Source organism: Mauremys mutica, chromosome 4 (genome assembly GCF_020497125.1).
Source record: "Mauremys mutica isolate MM-2020 ecotype Southern chromosome 4, ASM2049712v1, whole genome shotgun sequence".
Lineage (NCBI taxonomy): Eukaryota > Metazoa > Chordata > Testudines > Geoemydidae > Mauremys > Mauremys mutica.
In genome coordinates, this window is record NC_059075.1 from 139,638,058 (window position 1) to 139,665,498 (window position 27,441).

The 27,441-nt window shown below is 42.6% G+C and overlaps 1 protein-coding gene across 4 annotated transcripts; it reads right to left on the reverse strand.

The window, feature by feature from the left end:
• On the reverse strand, nt 1-27,301 carry PIGR (polymeric immunoglobulin receptor). 4 transcript variants are annotated; one of them, XM_045015950.1, is made up of 12 exons: nt 27,152-27,295; nt 24,442-24,560; nt 12,226-12,323; nt 10,706-11,044; nt 9,696-10,025; nt 7,613-7,936; nt 6,736-7,050; nt 5,585-5,699; nt 4,678-4,796; nt 3,890-4,018; nt 2,342-2,400; nt 1-672 (listed from the first exon to the last, which is right to left on the reverse strand). In XM_045015950.1, exons 3-12 carry the CDS (start codon nt 12,281-12,283, stop codon nt 595-597), a joined length of 1,866 nt encoding a protein of 621 aa, XP_044871885.1. In that variant the 5' UTR covers nt 12,284-12,323; nt 24,442-24,560; nt 27,152-27,295; the 3' UTR covers nt 1-594. The 4 variants fall into 4 exon arrangements, with proteins under 4 accessions (XP_044871885.1, XP_044871884.1, XP_044871883.1 ...); XM_045015949.1 differs by having other exon boundaries at nt 27,146-27,292; XM_045015948.1 differs by lacking the exon at nt 24,442-24,560 and having other exon boundaries at nt 27,146-27,301.
• Nucleotides 27,302-27,441: the final 140 nt, after the last annotated feature.

A 27,441-nucleotide genomic window follows, 5' to 3' on the forward strand; every position in this document is an offset into this window, starting at 1 on the left:
TTTGCTAAAATACAATCAGATTCTTTATTGTCTGTGAAGAAAAAACAATTTCAGGCTACTTGTCTGCCCTACAGGTACTGACTTATAGATTAAAAAGGTGACAGGAATCAAAAGAGAGACTCACATTGTTCTAAAATATTTCCTGGTGCTTTAAAATCAAATGAGAGGTGAATCTTAAATGCATCCTTAGGTCATGGCCATCCTTGGGGCTTGGTGAACTCTAAAAGGTGTGAGCTCAGCCTGCAGGAAAGCAAAGGCATTAGAGCTTTATTGATATTTCACCTCAAATATGCATGAAATGAGATCCTTTGCCCTAAAAAAAGAAAAAAATCAAACTTCTGAGGGTTCAACTTCCCCAAGGCAACTTATTTTTGGCCAGAAGATTCTTATTATATCACCACTCACAACCTCATTAAAAATCTTTGAGGAACTGAAAGATCTAGATGCAGCAAAACGTTTGTTTGACAGTAAGAAATAGTGCAACATGCAGATCTGTTGTTCACTGATTCAGAACACAGGAGTATTTTCAATCATTATTGTTTTTTCCTTGTACCATCTTCAGAAGCAATTGTACTGGGACAGTCGAGGAACTTGCTAAGCCTCTCCCTGGGCTACTTTGTTGGCCTGAAGCAGGAATGTGCTGTAAGCAATATCCGCTTCCTCCTTGGAGCCCTGAATAAAAGGAGAGGAATTACATTATTCAGACTTCCCCAGAAGAACCAATGAGGCAGCAGACACTTAGGGTGATCAGATGTCCCGATTTTATAGGGGCAGTCCCAATATTTGGGGCTTTTTCTTATCTAGATGTCTATTACCTCCCACCCCCATCCTGATTTTTCACACTTGCTGTCTGCTCACCCTACAGACACTGAAAGTGCTATGCAGAGCTAATGTGTACAGAGATTAGTGTATCCAATGCAAACAAGGTCCCCCACATTGCTACCACTGAGAGAATCCTTTTGTCATACTGTTGCCTACTCAAAAGTTTCAGGTCCTTTGGATCAACTTCAGAGAAGTGTCCCAAGTTTTGGAAACCTGGAATTCTTTGCAAGGTGCCCTTCACTGCATCCCTGTTTTAGTTCTGTTGAAACTGGCATAAGATTTGCCTGTTCTAAAGGAAGTGTCATAAGCTGCTGTATTTCCCAAATTGTCTCATATCACAAAGACACTTTGCACTTCCCGAGTGACTTTCAGCTAAGGATCTCAAAGAAACTTACAAACCAGTTAATTCGAAGATACTAGAAGGGCATTCTTCATGAGAACTTTGGAACTTCTTCCCTATCTCACCTTCTTGGTCCAAACTAGCCCAAACGTGGCCTTCTGGCAATGCTGCAAAAGCCTATTTATTCTCTAACGACTTGGGGGGCAAGTTCCTAAAGGCATAAGGGGCTTTTCTGATGTTTTGATTTACGGGTTGGGCTCCTGGCACCATTAATTGTTAGGGCACCTAGAACTATTTGTTGTGGACTTTGTTTTGCTAGTTGCTGACAGCGTGAGGAACACTAATCCGTAACGAAGCCTTACAGCACTCCTACGGGATGTGAGAGTATCTTCATTTCATTTTACAGTTGGTCAAAGTGACTTGCCTGCAATCACACACACAGTCAGCAGCAGGGCCGGCTCCAGACCCCAGCGCGCCAAGCGCGCGCTTAGGGCGGCGTCCCGCGGGAGGGCGGCAGGCGGCTCCGGTGGACCTCCCGCAGGCGGGACCAGCAGACCCTCCGCAGGCACGTCTGCAGGAGGTCCACCGGAGCCGCGGGACCGGCGACTGCCAGAGCGCCCCTCGCGGCGTGCCGCCCTGCTTGGGGCGGCGCAAATCCTAGAGCCGCCCCTGGTCAGCAGTAGACATTGCAATAAAATACAGGAATCCAGGCTTCTCGTTCTCCTACTAAAACCACCATACAGCACTCCTTCCCGGCGTTTGAGAACTACTTGGTTTAACAGGGAAGAACTTGAAAGCAGCAGGATCACTGTGGCAGGCTCACAGCTTCTATTGATCCAGTAAATCTGGCAGTTTGGGATTTCTCAGTCTCCTCACCTAGACTCAGGCTTCCAGAACATTAACACCTGCTAATATTTCCAGCTGAACTGAAACCATGAATCAAAGCTAAGTGACTGCTGTTAAGTTCTATGCTCTAATGATGTAGGTGCAGTAAAGGGTTAGAAACTCCAGTGGAGAGGCTGCAGGTGTGATTCTTCATAGGCTGCTAATTGACAAATAGCTGACCATAAATAGGGCATACAAGGGGAAAGAGGAACTTTTGTTGCTGAAGCTCTGCTGCCTGAAAGAAAGACTAGGCTGCATGCAGCACCTTGGGTAATATATTCTAGCTGTTCTTACCCTTTTCATCTTCGGTGGTTCTTCTGCACGTTCAGCATTGCCAGGGGTAGTTATAAATTCTGAAAAGCATAGGAGATGTTAGGGTACTGTGCATAGGAGATCATGCAGTGTAGGCCAAGCCCCACTTATTCAGTAGCTCCTACATGCACTAAACTGTTGCTGATGTTCAGGGCACAACTTCTTCTCTGGGATAATGTCAGGCTGAAGCACTAGCACTGTAAAGCTTTTGCAAATGCACCCACGACACCACCTTTCCCATGAACCAACTGTGCTGCACCTGCATTACATGCTAAGCATCCCTGCGTATTGAGCCAGGGAAGCCTCTAGATTTCTAGGGGAGAACAAACATCTTTGATGTTTCTTTAGAAAGGTTTTATTTTCTGTTTCCAAAGATGACCAGTGACTCTATTGCCCACACACTGAGTTTGATGGTCTAGGTACTGGAACTTTTAGGCTTGTCATTCAAACAATAACCCCAACTACTAAAAAGATAAAAGAGATTTTAACTATTTCTTGTGACTTTAGTACTTGTGAAAGATGCTGAGAACAGAGACCAAATCTCTATTGTTCCTATCTGTGCTTTTATATAAGAATGTCTATAGGGGGTCAGATCAATGGTCCATCTAGCCCAGTATCCTGTCTTCTGACAGTGGCTGGTGCCAGATGCTTCAGAGTGAATGAACAGAACAGGGTAATTTCAAGTGATGCACTCTGTCATCCAGTCCCAACTTCTGGCCGTTGGAGGTTTAGGGACACCTGGAGCATGAGGTTGCATCTCTGACCATCTTGGCTAATAGCCATTGATGGCCCTATCCTCCATGAACTTATTTAATTATCTTTTGAACCTAATTATACTTTTGGCCTTCACCACATCCCATGTCAACAAGTTCCCCCAGTTGACTATGTATTGTGTGACTACGTTCTTCTTTTGGTTTGTTGTAACCCTGCTACTAATTTCATTGGGTGACCCTTAATTCTAGTGTGTTATGTGAAGGGGTAAATAACACATACTTATGCAAGCAGAACTGCCCATGGTATTCAAGGTGTGGAGATACCAAGCATTTGTATAGTGGCATTAAGATATTTTCTTTTTTACTATCTATTCCTTATCTAATGGTTCCTAGCAGTCTGTTAGCCTTTTTTGACTGCCACTGCAGTCAAAAAAAAGCAGATGTTTTCAGAGAACTATCCATGATGAATGCAAGATCTTTCTTGAGTATTAGCAGCTAATTTAGCTAGTTTTGTGTGTGTAGTTGAGATTATTTTTTCCAATATGCATTACTTTGCATTTAATGTTGTAAGCACTTCTGGGAGAATCTGTTTTATATGTAATACATTTAGTCCATTGTAGAAACCATCCAGTTTGCAGTTGCTTGCTAGATACATTTTTTTAAAAGTTTTGCTTTTGCACAGCAAAGTGAGAAAAGATCCCAGTATCTTTTCTGTAGCCAGCAGCCTCAATGCAGAATCCTCTTTATATGTACTATCCCCTAGGCCAGTCATTTATTTACCTCAAGATAAGTTATGGGTGGTTAATATGGAACTTACCATCCACTCCTCCTAGCTGGGTCTCCTGAGCATCATTTATGCCCATGTTGTCCTTCGCTCCATAATCTCTAGCATTCTCAAATTCTGACATGCTAATGTTTGTTCTGTAGCTTCCAACCGAAACCAAATCTGTTAAAAGGGAGGCAGGGAGCAGACATACGCACACAACATTATTTAATACAACGAGCTCCTTTGTTTTATGCTTCCAAGGTAAATGTCTCACTAGTAGCCATACCCTCTCCCTCCCCAGCCACGCACACATCTATTAGTACTGGATGACCTGCAAAACATTCTGTTGCTAGTAGCACTCAGATATTTATGTGAGTCTCTTAGGTATGGAAACCAGGCTAGATGTCTCAGGAGGACAGCTTTCTTCAAGCTTCCTGCTACTGCCTGATTTTCAGAGAGAGAAGGCAGTAGATCTGAGCACAGGGCTGGCGGAGCGGAAGCTCTAATGCCAGGAAAACACTGCTCCCGTTGCAGCCTCGTTTTCCCTGTCTGTAAAATGGGATGGTAGGAGGGTCAATCAGCTAGATGTAAAGTGCTCTGAAGTACAATAATATTGAGTCCAGGCCACATATATTGTACTTTGCCAACAATGTTTTATATGGAGTTGCTTTGTTCTGGGGCAAAAGGCTGGGATGCTGTTCCCACCATTCCTATACGAGGCTCATAGGAGCAGCCCAAACCAGTACAGAGACTGTTGTACATGTCATACACCCTCTACCTCCAAATCTACAGTATTCTCTATGCCCCCTGGGAGGCCAATAAAGAAAGTTAGGACTCACCTGTGCGCTTCAGGAGCCTAAATTTAACAACCACAAAGACTGTAGCAAGGAGCAGACATACAGCAGCAATGGGGAGCAGGACTGAGAGAATCACCTTAGAGCTGTCATGTTCCTGAGAGCTGGAAAGGGAGCAATTGAGCAATACACATGTGTGATCCTTGTGACTTTATATTGCTCTATACAGGACTGTATAACACAGATGAACCAGCATAGCCTAGAAGATCTATATAGAAAGCTTGTGCACAGTTACATACGCAGAAATGCTTCACAATAGCAAAATCATGGATGGCCGAATTCAAAATTCAGAATCAAGTGGGATTTTTTTAGAACAAAATCATCATTGCATTCACATAGTGATATTCATCTACAGATTTCAGAGCTATTAATAAACAATTAATAAAGCATCTTGACATCCCAATGAGGCAGATAAATATCTTTAGCCCCATTTTGCAGACGGAGTAGCTCAGACACTGATGGGTGAATTGGCTTCTACTGATCCCAAAGGGAATGAGCATTCCAGGTTCCTGGACCCCAGTGTGCTGTTCTAGCTACCAGAACATGTTGCAACCTTTGTACCAACAGAAGACTTAGAAGAATGAGTATTTGCCGAATGGCATTATGAGAAATGATGGACAAAAGTCAAAAAATTGGAGTTCAGAGTGGATAAACATTCAGAGTTTGGATGATTACCCAAAGCTGAGCCAAAATTTTGATATGGGCCAAATTTTGCTGGGAAACATGAATGGACAATTTCTGACAGTAATTAATACTCATTGGAATTGAACATATCAGAATACATGACAACTATAAAAAAAAGTTTGGTTGTAAAAATGGACAGGTTGGATGGGGCAGGGGAATTCTTATTCTTTTCCAAATCACTTTGGAACAAAGTCTTTGAGGGACTGACCTTGGTGAAGAGTTGTCATCTATGACCCCGGCTTTGTTTCGGGGAACAATACTATTTTCAGAGCCTATGTTGGACATAGAAGCATCTTCAGATTTTGCATCGGGAAGGATTGCACCTTTAGTTTCAAACAGTAATAGATGGGAGTGGTGGGTTATTTGCATCCAGCATCACCACAAAGAGAGAGAGAGAGAGAGAGAGAGCAATATATTGTCAGCACTTAATTCATAAATAAGACCATTTTCAAAATGTTCCCATTGATTTTCAATGAGACTTTGATTCCTAAGTGACTTTTTAAAACAGGAGTCACTTTTACCAAATGACTCCATAAGAAAATCTTGAGTGGTCTTCCTAGCCATGTATTAAAAATATTGTTTTAAATCCCTAGCTGTGTTACTTGTATGCTCCAGAATACGACTCAAATATTTGATATGCGTATCACCATTTATATTGCATGTTACTTTTTGCATTTCACTCAGCAAGGACACTGCTTCCCTTTCGTTTCTAGCCAGTTGCTCTTCCTGGTTCTCATGCATTAGTTAACACAAGGATATTTGGCTTGGGTTTCCAACGCCACATGGTTGTGTTTGTCCCCAACTTCCTCCAATCCTCTATCCCAAAAAAAAATAATCTTTATTTTAAATGTACTGAGATGGAGTTGAGTAATCGAGTTCCCCATCCATTAAATAGCACAATAGTCCTTATTTTTTTGTTCCCTGTGCTCTTCTCTATGTAAACTGTAAGTTTTGGGGGGCAGGAAGTCTCTCTTATTAGCTCAAAGGGTCCCTGGTCTTGGCCAAGCCTTCTCAGTGCTGCTGTAATATAAATAATAATAACAATTAATAAATAATAGGGGTTGAAATGTAAAAGTAGTACAGACACAATTCTTTTTCCAGACTTGTTACAGTGACTGGAAAAAGGAAGAATTCTGTAACCAATGTGTGAATTAGAGTTACAGCGATAAACATTGTGAATACCATGAGATCCTTAGTGAAACAGAAAGTGGGGCCTGTCCTAGACAGAGGAGATTATGATGTTCTGAAATGCCACCACTTGGTTGTTGTTTTGAGATAGTGCCTCTCAATGGAATGACACCATCATGGCTACAGGAAAAACCTTCCCTGTTTTGTCCTGCAATAAATCCTGAAGCTCACCTCCGTTTACTGTCAGGTACACTGCCATGGTTTCCCCATAGTGACCAGAATGGCTCACTCCACACCAATACCACCCTTGGTCTGTCTGTATTACTTGGTCGAAAGTTAGGTAGAGTGTCCTCTTCTCCTTGTCACAGTTGACAACCAGGCCGGTTTGGTTTTGCTCAGAGGAGATGAGATTTTGGCAACCAGTATTATGCCACTTGCACCAATATTTCTGGTAAGAATAATATTTGCACGGATAAGAGCATGGTATAGTGACCCGTGTACCAATGACTGCATCAATCTCTTTTGGTCCTGTTAAACCAGGTTGCCCTGTTAGAGGGGAAAAAAACAGTGAGGCTGATATTAATGACTTGAACAATTAATATGCAGAAGTACTGTTATCAACAAGGTGTTATCAGAAATATGTAATTACTATGTAACTACAAGGTACAGAGTATATCTATGAGGGTAAACGCACCTTATATTGCTTTCATAACACTTAAATGTACTATATATGTGTATGGATACATATATCCCTATGTACTTTATTGTGTATATATGGCATTTAAATAGCATTTGTGTCAGAAAAGCTTGAAAAATTGTGAAAATGGTTGGTGGGAAATTAATGAAATCTTTGCACAAACATTTCAAACGTTGTCCAAAAAACGTTTTTGTTGAAAACTTGTACTTTTTGAAAAATTTCCACCAGCTCTAATTTGTACCTTGAAATGTCAAGCTTTACCAATCAAGATTATGAAGCTAAGAATTAGAAAATAGTTCTCCTCAGGAAAACAAGGCTCTGCTCTTTTATGCTGCTTTGGGAGGAACAAAGATCAAATACCCGTATCGCTTGTGCTGGCTGAGACACTAATCACTACATGCGCTTTCATACCATCTATAATCTTCAGCTCCTTTGTAGATTTCCTTTCCGTATCGCCATCCGTCATACACCAGTAATATCCTGCATCCCCTGCTGTCAGCTGGTTCATTATTACTGTGAATGTTCCGTTTTCCGGGTTATCATGCAGGACTATCCTTCCTTCATATGAATCTATCATAGTCGCAAGGTTGGTTATTAACTGATTGCACCCATGCTTCCTCCATTTGCACAAGTACTTGAGTGTGTAATTCCCTCGTGGATCATAGTGGCATTCGACAGATACTGAACCTCCTATGACTCCATTTATTACGTGTGGTCCCTGGGGGACAGATGTCTCTGGAGATACAAAATGGAACACGTGCTCTTAGGCTCCTCTTACACATTTCAGGCTGGGCTAACATGCATGCCACATGTGCCTCGTGTGGTTGTTTGGTTGGGTCTGTTCCTTATAAAAAACATTTTAAAGTAAAGTTAATTGCAGGGATGAAATAGAACAGACTGACAACGCTGGTGACTGCAGAATGGAACCGTCACAGCCTGGCCAGTGAGAGCTCAAGTTTCCCTCACACACTGCCTCCTGCCAGCCCCCAGTGGAATAATGGGAGTCTTTCCCCTGACTTCCGTGGACTTTGGATCTGGCCCTTGTGCCTCAATTCTGAACTGGAGGGACCCCCTCTAGAAGCCAGAAAGTAGTTCAGTCCTCCACAGACCTGTCATTCTGTCAAGAGAGCCAGCAAGGACACCAAAGATAATGGGCATTTCCTTGTTGATTAAGGTTTAGCATGAATGGCACATGAGAAGTTTTGGTGTCCCCTTCACTGGGAACCTGTGGAGAAACCTGGGGCACAATGGCTTGGCATCAGGCCAAACAATGTCTTCTCCAAACATCCAGGAATCCAAACACAAGTGGAGCAATCAGAGCCACACATAGCTCAAGAGGAGCAGCAGCTACTAAAGGCAAGTTTACACAAGCTCTGCATCAGTTTAGCTGCGCAGCTGTAGCGCATCAAGTGAAGACAGAAGACGCACTCTCACGTTGGCATAATTACTCCACCTTGGCGAGTGGCATAAACTATGTCGGCTGGAGAGTGTCTCCTGCAGACATACCTGATGTGAACAGTGCAAAACTAGTGTCACTCGGGGATGGGGTGGGGGGGACTTTCTCACACCTCTGAGTGTCATAAGTTAGATCGACTTAAACGGTAATGTAGACTTGCCCTCAGACTGTTAGTGCATCCAACTGAGCATAAAAATACCTTTGACTTATTGCCTATAGCATCCGCTCTTTGCACTTGTGCTTCGGAAACTAATCCAGAATGAAGCAATGAGGCTAATTTGCAGATTGTGCAAAGGGAGACCTATTCTAACGTGCAGCAGTCTCCCAAAGAAAGTGATGGCAGCCCCATCGTGGGAGACATTTAAAACTAGACTGGAGACTAGATTGCCGGGAGCTATCCTAGGATGGCCGAGGGGTTAAACTGTATGGGCTCTAACAGGCTCTAACCTTTTCTAAATCCTGTAGTTCTTTCTCTTCATATTGGATCAATATTTCTAAAAATTACTTAGGCAGCAGCCTAGTGGTCAGGAAAAAGTGTCTGGGTTTTTTTCTTCTATAGTCTGCATTTAAGATAAGACAGTTAAATGGGTCAAGTAGGAGTTTGCTCGTCCCAAATTTGTAAAGAGAATTTGCCTTTTGCATGTGTCATCATGATCTTCTCTAAAGGCTGGTTTACAGAGAGGATTACAGCCTATCGCTGCTGCCTACCAATGGAGTGACTCCTTCAACTCAAGCGATAGCTTTTCTGATGAAGGCTCAGGTTTAAACCCTTGCTGTCAACACACAGTGGAGATTGCAACATAGAGTCTTTGGGAAAAGGACTTTTGTCTTCTTATTTGTCTGTGACACACATAGGACACCGTTGGTAGCTAAATAGATGAAAACATAAAAGAATAACAAGTACTATTAATTTTATCTAGAGAGAATAAGACTTGTATCAGTAAGATTTTCAAGGGAAACTCAGACCCTTAGGAAATAAAATATTAATCTCTTCAGACTTGGAATGGCTGAAATCTACACACCCTGCCCATTGCTCACCTTGGTAGACATGCATATCCAGTTCCTTGGATTCTCCTTTCTCTCCGTAAATCCCAACCCCACACAAATATACACCTGAATCTTCCTTCCTCAGCTGGGTCATATAGAGGCTGAATGACCCATCAGTCTCCTGAGGGCTCAGCAAAACTCTCCCTTTGTAGCTTTCGTTAACATTCCCATAGGTGTCGATGACATTAGTGCAGCCTGTTTTCCCCATTCTGCACATGTACTTCCTCTCACTACCATATTTCGGGTCAAACACGCAGTCGATGGTCACAGAACCTCCCAGCTCAATGTAATAGAGTTCGGCTTCTGCGGGCACATTTGGACCTGTGAATGATAGTCCAAGTCAGTATCCAGAACCCAGACTGTATTGCAGTTTAAAACACTCTTCTATACCACGGCCGATTGCACTGCAATAATCCTACTCTTCTATACTTCTCTATACTACCCCAGACTGTACCCTTGCTAGTCCAGTATAGTATACCCTACTGTACCCTACCTCTATACACATTCCCATACTTTTCAACCCTGCATCATTTTGTACCAGGCCACCCCATATGCACTGTATTGCAGGATATCTTAATGCAGCATGCTACTGTGCACCATATCATATGTTTCTACACTATATCATATGGCACTGTTTTCTCTCCCATACTACAGTAGACCATACTGTAATGTCCTGTACTATGCTGCACCACATGATCGCATAAGGTGGTGTAAATTACAGACAACCTTTATTTTTGCTGAGTTAACACTTTCCACTCAGGAGAGTAGATAAATCAAGGAACGGTGGAGAATTTTGGCTGTCTTGAACAGAATTAGTGTACATCTTTTTTATATGGTACCTTTACATTACAGTGATGGGGGTGCTAGAAATGCAGAGATCTTGGTTATTACTCAAGATACCAATCACCTTGCTCTCTTGGATATTGTTGATGGATAGATTTCCCAAACACCATTATTACAACAGAAAAATAATAATATAAGAAGCCTCCAGGCTGAGCTACCCTTGGAAACATCCAGCTTGACTCTGAAGGAAAGTCCTCTATCATTGAGCCCAATGCCACATTTATAAAAGCTGGTGTCCTTTTCCACTAGCTTCGAGATCTCAATGGTGAAGATGCCTTGCTCTGGGAAGTCTGTGATTGTTGCCCTGCCAGCGAAGTCTTGAGCAGTGTAGCCACTGGAAGAAATGACGGTCACACATTGCGATCTTGATTCCTTGCACCAGTACTTTCTGTCATGTCGGTTCACACTGGTGCGAGGGTAGAAGCATTTCACAGTAACTGATCCTTCCTGCAACCCGGTCACCTGCCTTGGTCCGAATATGGGGTTTGAACTTGAAACTGGCAAGAGGAAATGCGTTTCATGTTATTCACCACAAGTCAAGTCATTTTTACACTAGCACCTTCAGGCCCCAATGGAGATCAGGGCTTCACTGAGCTAGGCACATAGCCACAAACACAAAGTAAGAGACAATCCTCGTCCTAAAGAGTTTTCAGACAAAATAGCCAGGACAGACAAAAGAAAAATTAAATGACTTGCCCAAGGTCACACAAGGAGTCTATGGCCGAGCCACAAATTAATCTCCTGTGTTCCAGTCTAGTGCCTTAGCCACAACCCCCTCTTTGTTTCTGAAAGTGCTATGAAATTTCTGTAGCAATATAGTGTGATAGTTACTCGTGATGGTTAAACTGGTTTGGATGAAGTAAGAACCAATTCAAACCTTCACGCAAACTTGAAGTGAACTTCACTGTTTTAGCTCACTTGGCTTTTTGACATTCTTTTAATTTTCTTGCAACCTTGGGTTTCAATCATAGGCAGAAATACTAAATAATTGTGAAAATACTCACTGCTCTGATTATTCCATCCTGGCTCAAAGCTGCATATATCTGAAATCTTGGAAAGCAGTGGGACTCTGTCAGAGCTGGGCAACTCTTCCTTAATGATGGTTTCATCTGATAGTTTTATTGCAAACCCAAAACTCAGGTTTTGCCCATAGTTTCACTGAGGTTCAAGAACCTTTGAGGGGGTCAGGGGGGCCCTGAATTTGCAGATACCTGGGGCTGATTTTATCTTTTAAAAGAAACAATGCTAAACATGATGGGTATCATATTATTTTGGGCCAAACCATGGCAAATTGATTGGGCTAAGCTTTAAATTGAAATTTTAGGTCCACTTGAACCCCAAACTCAAACAAAATGGTAGAAAGGTTTCTGTGAGCCCCATGGACAAAAACTGCAGTGCAACACACAGCTCTTGTTCCCAGGAGATTTCAGACCAAATACCTCACCAAAGAGAGAGAGACCAAGGAATGGGAAAGCCAGGAAATCTGATATATCAGCTGACTTGCTTCTAATCTGAATGGTCTCAAGAGATCAGCCAGGGCTAAAAAGAACATTCATCTATTTGGTCATAACTATGTCTTCACTGATATCTACTTTGTAAGATTAGCCTTACACTGACTGTGCTAAATGTCGGCATGTCTCACACTCTTAACTTAGTCACTGTTTGGTTAGATACTTACTTCTTGCAGACTCAGCTTGGAGGAAGGAGAGCAAGAAGATGAACACCAAGAAAGTCATGTTCCTTTCAGATGCCTGGTTCACCAACCTCTCCTGAAATCTGTAAATAACCACATTCAGAAGGTCACATTATTTATTTAGTTGGATATTTAAATTTTTTTTAAACCACCCATTGAACTGATCCATGATACAAACACTTTGAGTCGTGAGTTAAGCCACGTGCATGGAGTGTTACCAGAAACGTAGGCCTATAGCCATTTGTATTAAAGGAAAAACAGTATGATCTAGGGGTCACAGCAGGCTACTGGAACTCAGGGTCCTTGTGTTCTTGGCTCTACCGTTGACTCATTATGTGGCTGGAAATAGGTCATCTAATATCCCTGGACCCTAGTTTCCTTCTTAGTAAAATGGGATGTCAGGTTGTGTGGGGTGCAATCCAGACCAGTGAGGGGTTGAGTCACTACCTGCCCTGTAATCGTAGGTGCCTCAAAAGCTATGGTACTGTAACTCCCTGCCTGGGATGTCCACAGTCAGCAGCAAGCATGCAGGTCACACCCTGAGTGTCTCTCTAATGGCAGCTCTGATCCAGCAACTCTGAAGCCAGCAGTCTGCCAGCAACACACCAGTCACACTCCTGGTCTCTGTCAGCCTTGCTACTTGTAGAGTTTGGACACTCCCAGTCCTGAATTGTCCAAAATCATGTGCTCCGTAATGTCCAGTCCTCTCCTGGGCAGTTCAGAAAAAATAATGTTTATTTTTTCCCTCTAAAGTCACAAAAGTCATAGCTTATTAATTTCACTGGGGCAAATACACCCTTCCATTTAAACACAGCACTGAGTTAGTTTATAGTATAAAAAACAACTGTATTAACAATAGGACATAGGTTAAGTGATGCCAAGTAAAAGGAATAAAGTTAGAAAGGGTTAACCAACAAACACAAGTGAAAAAACACATATCTAAAAGACAAACTTCATCTATCGAGGTACAGGCTTTGATTAAAATGTTTTGTCTCACCAATCATTCTCCTTCCCAGCCAAGGCTGTTTTCCCCTCTATCAGGACCTTCCACAGAGGTACAAGAGGCTGGCTTCCCTTGTCTTCCTAGGTGAAAGATCTTTACCTAAGCGGAATTCAGTTCCTAAAGACTTCAACCCCCCGGTGGAAGGACCCATCCTTCTCAGCTTGCAAGAGTTCTGTTCCCTTTTGTCTGCATATCTCTACTTATATCTCCCAAAATTTAGTGACTTTTGCTTCAAGAGGCAGGATGACTTCAGTCTTCCCTTCCTGTGGGCTTTCCATCTCTCTGTATGTAAACAGAACTTCTATTGTCTTGATTCCACCAAGCGTACTTTACATAGGAAACGGGTAAATAGCTATTATGTTCCCTCCTGTCCAGGAGAGACCTGTTTCTCCCTTTGTTTGGACATAGACTGTAAAGCCTTATATCAATGAGTATTCATAATTCCTTATATAGCAGGGGTCGACAATCTTTCAGAAGTGCTGTGCCGAGTCTTCATTTATTCACTCTAATTTAAGGTTTTGCGTGCCAGTAATACATGTTAACGTTTTTAGAAGGTCTCTTTCTATGTCTTTAATATATAACTAAACTATTGTTGTACGTAAAGTAAATAAGGCTTTTAAAATGTTTAAGAAGCTTCATTTAAAATTAAATTAAAATGCAGAGCCGCTCCGGACCGGTGGCCAGGACCCGGGCAGTGTGAGTGCCACTGAAAATCAGCTCGCGTGCTGCCTTTGGCACGCATGCCATAGGTTGCCTACCCCTGTTATATGGTTTTAATACATACATTTTATGATGATATTAAACACCAGTGTGTCATTAGTTTTCATAAACACCTACTTGATACACTTTAATAATACAATAATATTGTATACAATTAGTTGATTCAGTTGCTTATCACTTGAGGTTCAGCCTCCCCCGGTATAGCCCAGTGAACCTTCACAATGTAGTCTCTGGAAAGTAAAAACCCAGCCCAAGCTTCTCTCTCCTGCTGGGGGTGGGCATAGATGTTCTGCTGTCTCCTTGCCCGCTTGATAGCTTTGGTTTTGTGTGATGGGGTGTCCCCCACACACAAGTGCCCTGAATGGGTTAATGGAGGCCCAGATAGGCCAATTAACCTATTAGGCTGAGGGCAGAGAGGAAAGTTCTAATTAGGGGATGCTCAGCTGTGTGGGAATAGGAGAGGCTTCTATAAAGCCAGGGAGCTGAGAGCAGGCAGGGAACTGTAGGGAGGTAGTCTGCAGTCAGTCCCTTGGATTTGGGGGCTATAGAGACAAGTAGCCCATGGTGACTCCCTAGGAGGAGGGAATAGAGAGGCTCGTAAACCCCAGAGATGGGGGGAGTGCTGGGGTAAGAAGCAGCCTAGTGAGTAAGCAGCAAGGGGACTGAACTGACCTTGGTTGTGTGTGGTAGGGTCCCTGGGCTGGGACCTGGAGTAGAGGGTGGGCCTGGGTTCACTTACGCACCACTGGGGAAGTGGCGCTGGTGGGGCAGTGAATGGAAGACTGCCTGGGTCACTGTGCGAGTGACAGAGACTTTGAAGAGCTATCTCCTGGAAGGGGAGAACACCGAGTGACCTGGCTGGAGGGCCGAGACACGGAGAGCAAGAAAGGGGCTGCAGACCAGATTGAGAGAGGGAGTGATGGCATACAAGTGAGGAAGTGGCATTGACCTGGTGAGCTATTCCCCAGAACAGCCAGGAGGAGGTGCCAGACCTCTGGTGAGTGGAGTGCCCCATCACAAACTGATATGTAAAAATGGGCCTTCATTGTCTCTGCCTGAAAACAGGGCTGGTCAGAGACTCGAGTGGCCATTCCTTTGTCTAAGGTACACTGTGCTTATGCATTGCTAGCCACACACATTTTAAGAATATAATTTTAGCACGTATTCATAACATTTTGCACAAACCCTGTGTCTACATTATGCAAGAATATTAATGCTCAGTGAGTTATTGGTTTTCCAATGAGACCTTGCCTGACACCTTTTTAGATACAGATTGTAACCATGGTTGAGTCGGGGTACACTGAATTGATCAGGCCAGCTGAAACACCTAGCCTGATACCATTAGGCCTCTAGCCATCTGGCATCAGGATGTTCTTACAGTCATGTGGGGATAATCATATTTACCTGCCTCCTGTGAGGTATTGCTATACTAAATTATTTAATGTTTAAATTCTTTATTATCTTTGCATAAAAGTCTCTATAGTTTGTAGGCCTGCTACAAGAAAGATTGCTTGAAAGGTCTGACTTCCATCCATTAGAGGGCAGTGGTATCATACAGAAAGTACCATCTAGTGTATATTCCTATCTACGGTGCAATGGCATTCTAAAACAATCCAGTCTGGGCAGTGTTAGCGCATGAGTTTCTATGAGAATAAATGTATTGTAGATCTCTTCCAGTTGAAGGTTCCCATGGGTAATTTACTCCGGAGGACAAGGCTTGGACCACAGCATTCCACAATGCAATGTTAATTATTTTTGACTCTTGGTACAATTTTTGTCTGGAGAATGGATTCATCTGGTGGTGTTGTCTGTTCTGGAGACACTCTCTGTACAGAGAATGAGTGAGACACCTGGATTCTGTAACCCCAAACAGTCTGTAAAAGCCAATACTTTTCTACAACAGTTCAGTATAAGGCATAGTCTTGTATTCAGGATGGCAGCCTGCACTATGGAATTACCTTGCTTCATTTTCCCTTCTGCCCCTCTTAGTTCTTTTGTTATGAAGAGCACCTCAAACCGCCTGTGTGTGTGTGTGTGTGTGTGTAGACATCGTTATGCTAAACCACTGCTCACAGCAAAGAATTAGGGCTTGTCAACACTTACAGCGTTACAGCTGTAGCACTTAGTGAAGAAGATGTTACCTACACCAATGGGAGAGCTTCTCCTATCAGCACAAGTATTCCACCTCCCTGAGAGGCAGTAGCTATATCAACGGGAGAAGCCCTCCTGTCCACATAGTACTGACCAGAGCAGGAGGTGAGTCAGGATAACTGCATCGCTCAGGGATGTCTATTTTCCACACCCCTCACCGATGGACTTATACCGACATCGGTTTGTGGGATATACCAGGGCTCAGATTTCTCCAGAGGAGAAATGGGCCAGATCTAACCCCCTCCCCCAAGTTTTAGGTTTTAAAAATCCAAAGCAAAATCTGGACCCACACTTTTCAGATGGCTCCTAGCCTTATTATGGGCTGAACGCAAACCTAGATCCAAACACCTCTGAACTTTGAAGAGGCAGGGGGAGGTGAGAGTAGGGTAGCCAGACTGGGATCTGGATCCAAACTCTTCAACTTGGGCCCATTTCGGAACAAAGCCCCTTTTCAAGAGTTTGGTGCCTCAGTTTCTCCCTTCTGCTTTTTAACATTATTCATCCAACAGGAAGAAAGATTGTTCTCTTGGCATCACGTTGGTTGCCAAAACCATGCCTTAAAAACCTGCTTCCATAGCTCCCGTAAGACTATATTGGATTTCTGACCATTGGTCATCTTCCTTTTTCAATCACAGGTGCAGATCTAAACAAAAAGTTTTTCCTCTTTTCCCCCACCTCCCCTCCTCATCTTCTGATAAGACAATGGGAGATGCAGGTGCTCAACATTTCTGAGAATTAGGTTTAAACTGCAGAGTACTTGTCACACCCCGTCTATCATACTGTGTTCACTGCTACACAGCAGCCAGCCAGGGGAAGACAGAGTAGGGCCCCAAAAATGAAACCAGGTGTCAAGGATCAAAATTCCAAACCTTGGGACATTAAAACGCTCCTAATCAGACTGTGCACATCTTAATCTGAATCTGTCTATAATTCATATGCTTCTCAAACCTTTAGATGTCCCAAACCTTTAATGGTTTGGATGGGCTTTTGAGTGATGTGCTGGAGGGAACTGGGGTTCTTAATATTTCAAACCTGCTTGCCTATCACTGAATTATTGAGTGCACTGGATTTTGAGTGTGTGTGTGTGTGTGTGTGCAACGCATGATCAATGACCCATCAACTAATCCAGGGAGCGGTGGTGGTTCATTGTTCAGTTACCAAGAATATGATGGATGCCAAGAAAAGTTTGTGCAAATAGCCAGACTGGTTTATTTTCTGGGCATCAGGTGACAGGTTTTATTTTTATAAGGGGTATTTCCCAGCAAAGAGAGGGTTTTATTTCCTCCTTCAGATAAAAGGTGTTCTGTTGTGCTTTCTTTCTCTTGCCTTGATATCTAATTGCTCAATGGCTACTTGTCTGTAGCTAATAATTAACTCCTGGAGCATGAAAAATGCCCTTAACTAGCCACCCCCAGAAGAAGCTGGTAAGATAAACATGACCCACTCAGCTGCAGAAAACCAAATCAACACAAAAATGGGCCCTGCTTTTTGCAACAGTTGCTGTGTTTTATTGGAGCTGGCCTTGTTGCCTAAGGACCAGCTTGTCTCTGCCTTGCCAGCCTAGGAGAGGTGGGGAAAGGCCAGGACCCCACACCCTTCCTCCTCCTCCTCCTTTTACAAGAAGATTAAACAGCCCAAGGGAGAGGTAGTGGGAGAGGTGAAAAAACCTCTGTGGAGTCAGCAGTTAGGCTGACTTCATTGCAAATAGTCAATCATTCTTTGGTTCTTTTTGGTCGATATTTGTTGTTAGGTAACAAAGGAACATCAACTGTGGGCTGTGAGCTCCTTGGAACATAGCTGTAGCCTTGTTCAAGGAGAGCTAGAATGTAGGAGCACGTTCTGGTTTGTGCATGTGTGTTAAATTGCATGTGTGTGCATAAGACCATGCAAGCATCCATGCGTCCATATCAACACAAGTGCACGTGTGTGCGTTCACGTGTGAGCACAACTGTATTCACATGTGTAGGCAAACACATTTGTGATCACTGAAACCATCCACTGGGTTACGGGCAGTCGGATCCTATTAGAGACTTAGTTCGATTCCTTCACTGCAAACATGGCATTTATGGAGAAAATTTCCCCCAAGTAACAAGCCCAAGCAAGTACAATCAGCTGTTGCGTAAATTGCTCTTTGTCTGGTACCTCCATGGCAAGAGTGAAGATAGGTCTGAGGATTAATCTCACTGGAAACCCCCTTTTCTCCTGCTGCGTATTATGCACTGCGCCCAGGAAGAATGCCATTTCCCAGGCACAGACAAATGGCACAAACAAGCTTTGCTGCTATGTCTACAAGACCCAGGCACTATCCAAGATGCTGGAAGACAATTTTATCAACCTTTTGTTGCTAACAGGGCTCTTGCTTCATGTTGCTTCCGAAGAGCATTTGCTGCTGGATTTGCAGGTACAGTGTGAGACTGAATATCCGGCCACCCGCAGAATGGAAATTAATATAGTACTGGTGTGAAGGAGAACGCAAGTAAGTACCATTGAAATTCACTAAACTTTACTGCTTGTGCAGACAAGAGGCCCTTGAAGGGGAGAGAGGGTCAGAAGATGGGGCAATCAGTTACTGTTTGCCGGGCACTGTCAAAGGGACTTAAGAGGACTAAAAGCAAAGTGATATGCCATATATATTGCATTCTGACCAGTGATGAAGAGGGTTTATAACATCCATGGTGCATGTTTGGTTTAGAACAATGAGTATGCTCTACATTTTTGTTCTTGCTGCTGCCACAGCACTTACATAAATTTGACATCTATTGAGAAGTGCACCAACTCACACACTCGACTAAGCCTAATGAACATGGTGGTAGAGTATTGAGACTGGTTTCCGTCTAGTGAGGTGTGTGTTTGTGCCCAGTCTGTGCACTACAGCCCATTTGCATAGGTATCTCGTAAAAGTTTTTATCTTGGGTTTTCAGGAGTACAAGAGGAGAAAAATAGCATTTCCTTGTTAGTACGTATCAGGATGAAATCTTGGCCCCACTCAAGTCAATAATAAAAAGCCCATTGACTTCATTAGAGCCAGGATTTCACACCAAATCTCCAAAATAGTGTCATCTGCACCTCTGCGGTGAACATAGGAATTGCCAGACTGGATCAGACCCAGGGCCCATCCAGTCCAATATCCTGTCTCTGACAGTCACCAGCACCAGCTGCTTCAGAGGCTGGGGCAAGAAACCCTGCAGTAGGCAGGGATGGGATCACCTGCCCACAGAGGAAGTTTCTGCCTAACCCCTTGATTGTGTTGAGATTTGGAAATGGTTATACATATAATTAACAACTCTACTTTGCACTTTGATCCAAAGGTCTCAAGGCACTCCGCAAACTTCAATTATTTCTATTTACATTTCATGTGAGTTTAGTTGCAATAGGCTGATGGTTGCCAGCGGTGCTGTGTAATTAAATGGGATATTCCTTTATTTTTCTCATTCTTACCCCAGCTCCTCCTTAGAGATAACACCCCTGTCCAGACAGACCACTTCTCCAGAGAGATTCTGATCCTTCTCAGATAAGGAAGAGCACCGCTTGGCAGACCAGGGTGACCCAAGGAATTGTGAATGGGATAGACCCCTTCACCCATGGGTCATCAGGTCAAATACATCTTAGGCTGGGACTGGCCAAAAGTTTGGTGGCTCGTGTGCAATGAGCTGGGGGAGGGGCTCAGTCCAGTTATTGGTGGAGAAAAGCATGCAGCCCACCTGCCATACCTGCCCCCTTTTGTGGACTGTTTCAGTGAAGAGGCCCAGGATTGAATGGACCCTGGAGGCTGGACTGTGCTGTCTCCCACTGATGGGCTCACTCTAGGCCAGGTGTGAGAAATGTCAGGGGGGTGGTGTGTTGCGGGGAAGCTTGGACTGCCACTGCTTGTGCTGTATCTATGCATATGGACTGAGGATATCGGTCTCCAGGGCTGCCAATCCAAGAATCTTCCACCAGCATTAAAAATCACTTGTCAAAATGCACTTAAAAACAGAAATATTAAAATCACAGAGAGGATCTGCATGGAGGGAGTGAAAGAGGCTGGTAAGGAAGGGATGAAATGAAAAGATCTTGTATCCCCGCTGTGGTGGGAGACAGCAGGGCTGCCACTGTGCAGGGAAACGTGATCAATATATGCATAATGCGGCAGGAGGAAGCTCTGGCGCAGAAAGCGTCAGCTCCGGGGCCACTCTCCTGCAGGTCTGTCTGCATTCTCTAGTGTTTTCTTCTGGGTTGCACTGCCTGGATGTGCAGCTGATTGAAGCTGCTTTCTTCTCTCTCTCTTTCTCTTTCTCTCTAAACAGAAAGCAAAATGTTTGAAGAAAAAACAAGCTGTGCCCGTTCCAACTGATACTCTTTGCCTCTCAGCAAATAACTGGCATGGGAAAAAACATCTGGGTAGGCTGGTTTTATCTAGCAAGGCACAGGTGTGTGCTGGCCCTGTCTGTAAATTCCCCTCTACAAAATTCAAAGGTCAAAATCCTCAGCTGATCTAAATTGACAAAGCTTCATTGAAGTAAATCATCTACTCATTTACATCAGCTAAAGATGTGGCCCATAATTTTTTATTAAAGGATACAGCTTGTGTTTTGCTATTCAGGTGGAGGGGGACTCTGATTGTGTTTTTAATGAATTAATTGCATTGCAACCATGGCAGCACCCCAGAACTGTGCATTTTCTGTGTGTGTGTGTGTGTGTGTGTGTGTGTGTGTGTGTGTAAAAAGCACCCAACACAATGAGGCTCTGATCCTGACTGAGGCTTCTGGACATTATTGTAATATTAAGAACCAGACCCTTGGGTCATCTAGTCCATCCAGCTCACCCCACTGGCCAGTGCAGGATTGTTCCGGACAGTGTATTTTCTATTGCTTTGACCAATCTAGTTTTAAACACGCCAAGCAATGACCTCTCCACCACCTCCTTTGGAAATGGCTTCTAATATGCCTCTGTTCCACAAGGTAATAGATTTATTCTGACATTCATCCTCCATTATCCTTTTCTTAATGCTCTGGGATGATTTCTAATTGTTACCATCCTGAGATCTCCAGAGGAAATCAAGCAAAAAGGCAAGCAAGAATGTTAACAGCTTCACTCCCATGGCCAGCCAATATAGACGTCACCAAGGACGCCTAAATATTATAATAAGGAGAATGAGTCACTCTTGTTAAACAGACTGGACCATTGGTGTGAGCCTTGGTTATAATGGCCTGTAATATACCTCTTTGCACTGTTTTACTTGGATTAGTCTGAAGTTTATTCTACTCTGCAAGAAGGCAAAAAGCCGATTAGATATTTGCATACAAAACTTTCTGATCTCTTCCTGGTTAAGAGCAAGGATTTGGACTCCAGTCCAGACAGTTTCTTAATATTGAAAAGTGCATTATCCATGTACGTGGAGATACAAGAGCAGTTTTTGTGAAGGATTTTGCTACCTTTCCCTGGGTTCTCATGGTGTACATTTGTACCTGCACACTGTGTGCTTCTACCTTCCAGGGATTGTTCACCTGGGACAATCTGTCACTGAATTCCCCCTTAGCCAAAACAGAATTTACATTTGCATGAAACATATATTAACCACCTGGAAATCTTTGTTTCCGGTTATTGTCCATGTTCTGGTTGTTAATTATTATTTATATTGCATTAGTGCGTCCGAGCCCATGCATGGACCAGCTCCCCATTGTGCTAGGCACTCTACAAACATGGCACAAAAAGAAAATCCCTGTGTAGGCCTGGGACCTAATCATGCCCCCCCCCCCCCCGATATTAAACCAGCCTTGTGCAAAACTCAGGGATTTCACCGCTGCTGCTGACAAAGAATTAATCTATCTAGGCTCTTGTAGGGTGTCCATCCCTGTAGATGCTGATCACCTGTGAGAACAGCCTCTAGATATGTGTTTGCATTAAAACCGCTCATTAATTTATTAGGCAAAAAAAGGCTAATTCCCTCATTGAAACATTAGTGGCCCATATGCGCCACTAAAATTATAGGTTCTATCACCAGCGCTATTAGAAGCACTATCTTCAAGGCTTTTTTAGTACCAATGAGACATAAATATTTACTAGCAACTTGATGTGTGACTCAAGGTCTCCGAGTGTGAGATGCCATTTTTCAGACTCCCTCCCCTCACCCAAGTTTGTATCTTTTGAATTGCAGGTGTGTTTAAAGCAGCTGAAGATGGTCTACTGTCCACAGTCCAGCTGCACCATTCCTGGAATCTTTGTGGCGAGTGAGGTCTCCAGGACCCCAAGAATGCTACAATTGCTTTAGGCCTACTTCCCCTACGTGGCAGATTGCTGGACATGAGAAATAGTCGTGTCCGAAACTGGGAATGGGCGACAGGGGGTGGATCACTTGATGATTACCTGTTCTGTTCATTCCCTCTCTGGCACCTGGCATCGGCCACTGTCGGAAGACAGGACACTGGGCTGGATGGACCTTTGGTCTGACCCAGTGTGGCCGTTCTTATGTTTTTATGTCACCTCTTCCAGGGTACAATACAATAAATGGAGCCAGTGGAGAAAACTGGATGAAAGAAAAATGTGAAGGCGGCACCTGGAAAGCAGCAGTGCAGCTTTTAACATGGAAGGTAGCCCTGCTCACTAGATCTGATTAGAGATTTAGGAAGAGTGTGTTTCTGTGCTTAGAGCAAGGGATTGGGTGTCAGGACTCCTGTCTTTTCTCAGCTCTGCCACTGCCTTTGTGTGCAACTGTGGCTACATCTGTGTCCCTCAGTTTCCTCATCTGTAACATGGGAACAGTAATGCATACTTGTTGTAGGTAGTATAAGAATCTGAAAGGGCTCCTAAGAATAGACTGCCTTCACTCAGGGCATGTTGCAAGTCTGAATTCACTAATATTTTTAAGTGCTTTCAGATTCTCAGTTTAAAAATACTGTAGAAGTGGGAATATGAATCTTTCTTTGATTTTAACTTTGTAGTCCTTTCTAGCTTTGTATTTTTCTTCTTGCTCAAGTAAAACAGTAAGAAACCTTTCTAAAAAGTTGCTCCCAGGGCTGATCTCCTGATCTCAATTATACCATTATTACTCTGTTGACACCATTGGAGATGCTCAGGATTTGCACTGATGCAACTGAGATCAAGATCTAGCCCCAGGATTTCATAAGAACTGGTAATCAGCTGCTCTTGCTGCAGAGGAAAGTGCCAGAGCTCCCTTCCAAATTCCATTGACTCAGCTCTGTGAATGAACCCTAAGGAACTGGTATATGCTAGCAGTACAGATAGCCTGGGGCCAGCAGTCTAATCCATTAGTCATTAACTATTGCTCTTAACAATGGCTAATGTCAAGGGAACATTACTTGATCATTAAAGCATTAAAAATCCAGTGTACAGTTTGTAATTTTACCAAATGCACTTTTTTAAAAAAAGATTGTTGCTGTCAAGCTGGTCACATTCACCAGGAACATGACCAGAATTAGTCACCTCCATGTAGACGAAGGGTTTTCTTTATTGTCCATTTGGAATGGACTTTTTGTATCTGCTCTAAAGCATTGAGGCGCATGAGTTGGAAGGAGGCATTAATGGCTGCAGCAAAGCTTCCCAGCATTGAGTAGCTAATGATGATGGTGGCAACTTTCCTGAGTTTTTAAAAATTATTAGTGGGAAAGTTCATCGCGTTTTGCTGAATTTTGTGAGCGTTTTCTAAATCAGACTGTTTCCTTTCCCTCACTTTTGCCGCAGGTGAAAATGGAAGTTGTGCTGTATTGCACCTTGAAAAAGTAGGAGGAAAAAATGAATTTTTGGGTGCATCACAAAATATTAGCATCCGTTGGTCTTTCACTCTTTTTTTCCAAAGCGAGACCTGTACCAGACAAAGTCAGTCTAATGTTATTTTATAAACGTAATGGATAATGCTACTTCTAGACATTCTTGAGTTTGTAGGCTCCTTCAACGTAACTCAAAATGGTTGAGATAACAGGTACAATAGAATATGAATGTCCCATTCTCTCTCCCCCCCGCCACGCCCTGCCGCCTTTTAAACCAATGTGTACCACAAAGCAATGAGTAAGACGCAGCAATGAAGTTACCTGGTACAGACACAGATAGTGACGTCTTTTGCTGAGCCATAGTCTATATGCATCCTCAGAGGTTAGAACCTGTTATATCATGAATAAGGCTAAGATTTTGTCGTGGGTATTTTTAGGAAAAGTCACGGGCAATAAAGAAAAATTCACAGAATTCACAGACCTGTCCCTAACTTTTACTCAAAATATCCAATGGGGAGCCACGGAGGTCTCTGAAAATCACAGATGCCGTGACTTCCACGACCTCTGTAACAAAATCGTAACCTTAGTCATGAGTAGGGATATTGAGGGGCTATTCCCTACCCTTTTTTGAAAGTTGCTCTTCACTTTGCCCATGCAAAGTCACCAGAAGTGGTCAGATCTAGACTTTTCTTCTGTACAGAAGGATTTTGATTACTTAGCTGCCTTGTAGAGTCCTTTTGCTGCAAAAGAAAAAAGGAAGTAGGATAATTAAGGAAGAAAACCCAAGCCGAGGGTCTGACCCCGCAAATCTTTACTAGTACAAGTAGATTTTACTTGGGTGGGTAGCCAAATTCAGTGTATACAACTGGTCTGTTTTCAAGCAAACTAAAAAGAAGATTGAAATGTGATAAGGGAGCATTCTTGACCCAAATCAGCCTCCAAGAGAGGCCTTGACTTCACCACAAGTTTAATTTTATATTTAGCAAACAAAATTTTGCCCTTACAATGGATTTATAACAAATAACTGACTATCTAAGACTCACATTTGTCCGCCCTACAAGAGAATAGGGGCTAAAAACCCAGAACTAAATGCTGAATGCCTTAGTCACTCCTTAGCAGAGTTCACTTAGCTAAAATATTCATTGAAGTCAATGGGATTTTGCCTTAGTAACAACTGTAAGATTTAGTGGTTCCCCTGAATTTACTAAGAATTAGACTAGTCCAGCAGAGCCACTTCACAAAAGAGATAATGAAAAAACTGACTAAATAAGAAGGGACCTCAGGGTCAGGAGAATAAGTAATATGAAGAGGGTAGGAGGGTAAGTTTGCTGATGGTGAGACGGTAAAGCTGTACGCAGAAACAAGACAATGAGAACCCGGTAAAGCAACAGCTGCATTTCATTTCTCCTTTTACAATGTGACTAACATCTAGCACTTCTGTATTTGGTAGTGCCTTTTCTTCGGAGGATCTCAACGGGTTTCTTATGCACTCATGAAGAATATCTGCACCACTCTGAAGGTAAATATTACAGCCATTTTACAGATAGGAAAACTGAAGCACAAAGTGGTAGTAACTTTCTCATGGTCACATTGGAAGCCACTGGTAGATCACCCAAGAAGCTTGATTCCCGTTTCTGGATTATAATTACTAGACCACATCCCATGCAATGTTACATTCTTAGGTTGTGAGAATTCAGCCAATAGGCTGCATTGGCAATATTCAGATATTAATGTAGCAGATATTAGTGTATTAATGTAATGTATTAAAGTAAAACAGATATTAATGTAGCAGATATTTCAGTGGGACCACCACCATGTGCATTTAGGATGATGAACTTTTATTGGCTGGAAAAGGAAACACAGCAAGTCCACAGGGATAGAACATTTCTAATGCATTTTATGGCACTCTGAGTGAGCCATTCATCATTGCCATCCTGAGCAATCACAGCCATCCTGAGCATCTTTGGAAATGAGGAAATACATCAGGTTCTGAATATGTCCCTTTATGGTGTTGAATAAGTAGAAAATAATCATCATGAAATTGTGATGTGCTAAACAAAGTGTCCCAGGATTTATGATAAAATTGACTATTTGCCTGTCTTGGGTTTTTTTTATAGCACCCAGGACCTTAGTATCTACACACTATGTGCTAAAATACACATCCTAATATTTGGAATCATTGTAACATGTATAATCATCATAGCATGTTTTAGGAATTACACTCAGAAGATTTTCACCATAGAATATCAAGTGACTAACGTCAGACAAAGACTGAAATTCACAGTACCAGGAGGGCAAGCTCTCAGATGATTTGGTCTCATGTTTAACCTAAAATGTGTCACACTGTAATATACCATTTTGCCATGTCTCAGATATTTGGGATTCTTACAGTTCACATGTCTCTAGTTTTCTGTTTGTTGTATTTGAGCCGCCTTACTTGCAAAGGGAATAGAGTGATAGTTGAATGCCATTAAAATGTCAAGCAAGAAGTTCTTTTAATCCAAAAATACTTGCTTTGTTGCTACTGATTGCACAATATAAAGATTGACAAAAGTAGATATTGCACCAGTGCCTATATTTTAGGATTAAGTAAAGGTAGACGTTGTTTCTACATACTCTACATGATAACGCGGACTAATAATTTTATTAGCATATTTGCTGGGCAAAGTCAAAATGTTGTTGTGCAGAAAAAGCCCTTCTCTGTTGTGGTATAAATGGGATATATGATGGTAGAGGGTGCAATAAACTTTCTATTTAATGGCTTAGGGATAATAATGTATTACCCATTCATTGACTGTTTCCACGACTTCCCATATCTCTGTCTATTGTGCAAACATGATTGTTTTTTTAGAGTCCACCAAGAGAATTAGCTACACAACTCCCACTGTAATTAGCAAGAGCTGGGTAACTAAACTCCCTAGTTGGCTTTAAAATCTTGGCCCTTATAAAAAATATACTACAGCTTTCTATACTAATGAGCCCAAATGCTTTAATAATCTGAATGATCTGCAGTGTTTTAGATCATTACTGTAGAATACAGTAGCACTTTTTAAATAAAGAAGTATTTTGTACATTTCCCTGCAGACAAGAAACAATAAAAATCTTGGGGCCAATCCTGCAGTCCTGACTTCTGTAAAACAAACGAAAAAACCCCATTGAAATCCACAGTATGTCTGTCTGTCTATCTAGGTTTATATATGAATAAGGCTCCCTGAATTTATTCACACTGGAAATCATGCTTTAAATTATTCTGCTTCTCTATGCCCCACATGTAGCTTACAAGGGATTTCATATTTTAGGGAGACAAATAATAACCATTACTCACACTCACTGTTGGTTCTGCAGACTATTCGGGTGACTTCTTTTCTCTGTTAGTCTGGTCACTTTAACTCTGCTTCCATCTCAGCAACCGGACCTCTGAGGATCCTGTGTGTGTGGGTATGTTCTGCCTCCCTCTGTGCAGGACACTGAATTCTGTAAGAATTGAAAGTGATTTAAATACTCCTCTCCACTCTAGCCCTGAACTTCTACCTGTTGAGCCTTCTTAAAGGAATAGCCTCCAAAAATGCAGGTAGGTAGGAATATCCCATGTGACTGTTTGTTCGAGTCTCATTTTAGTTT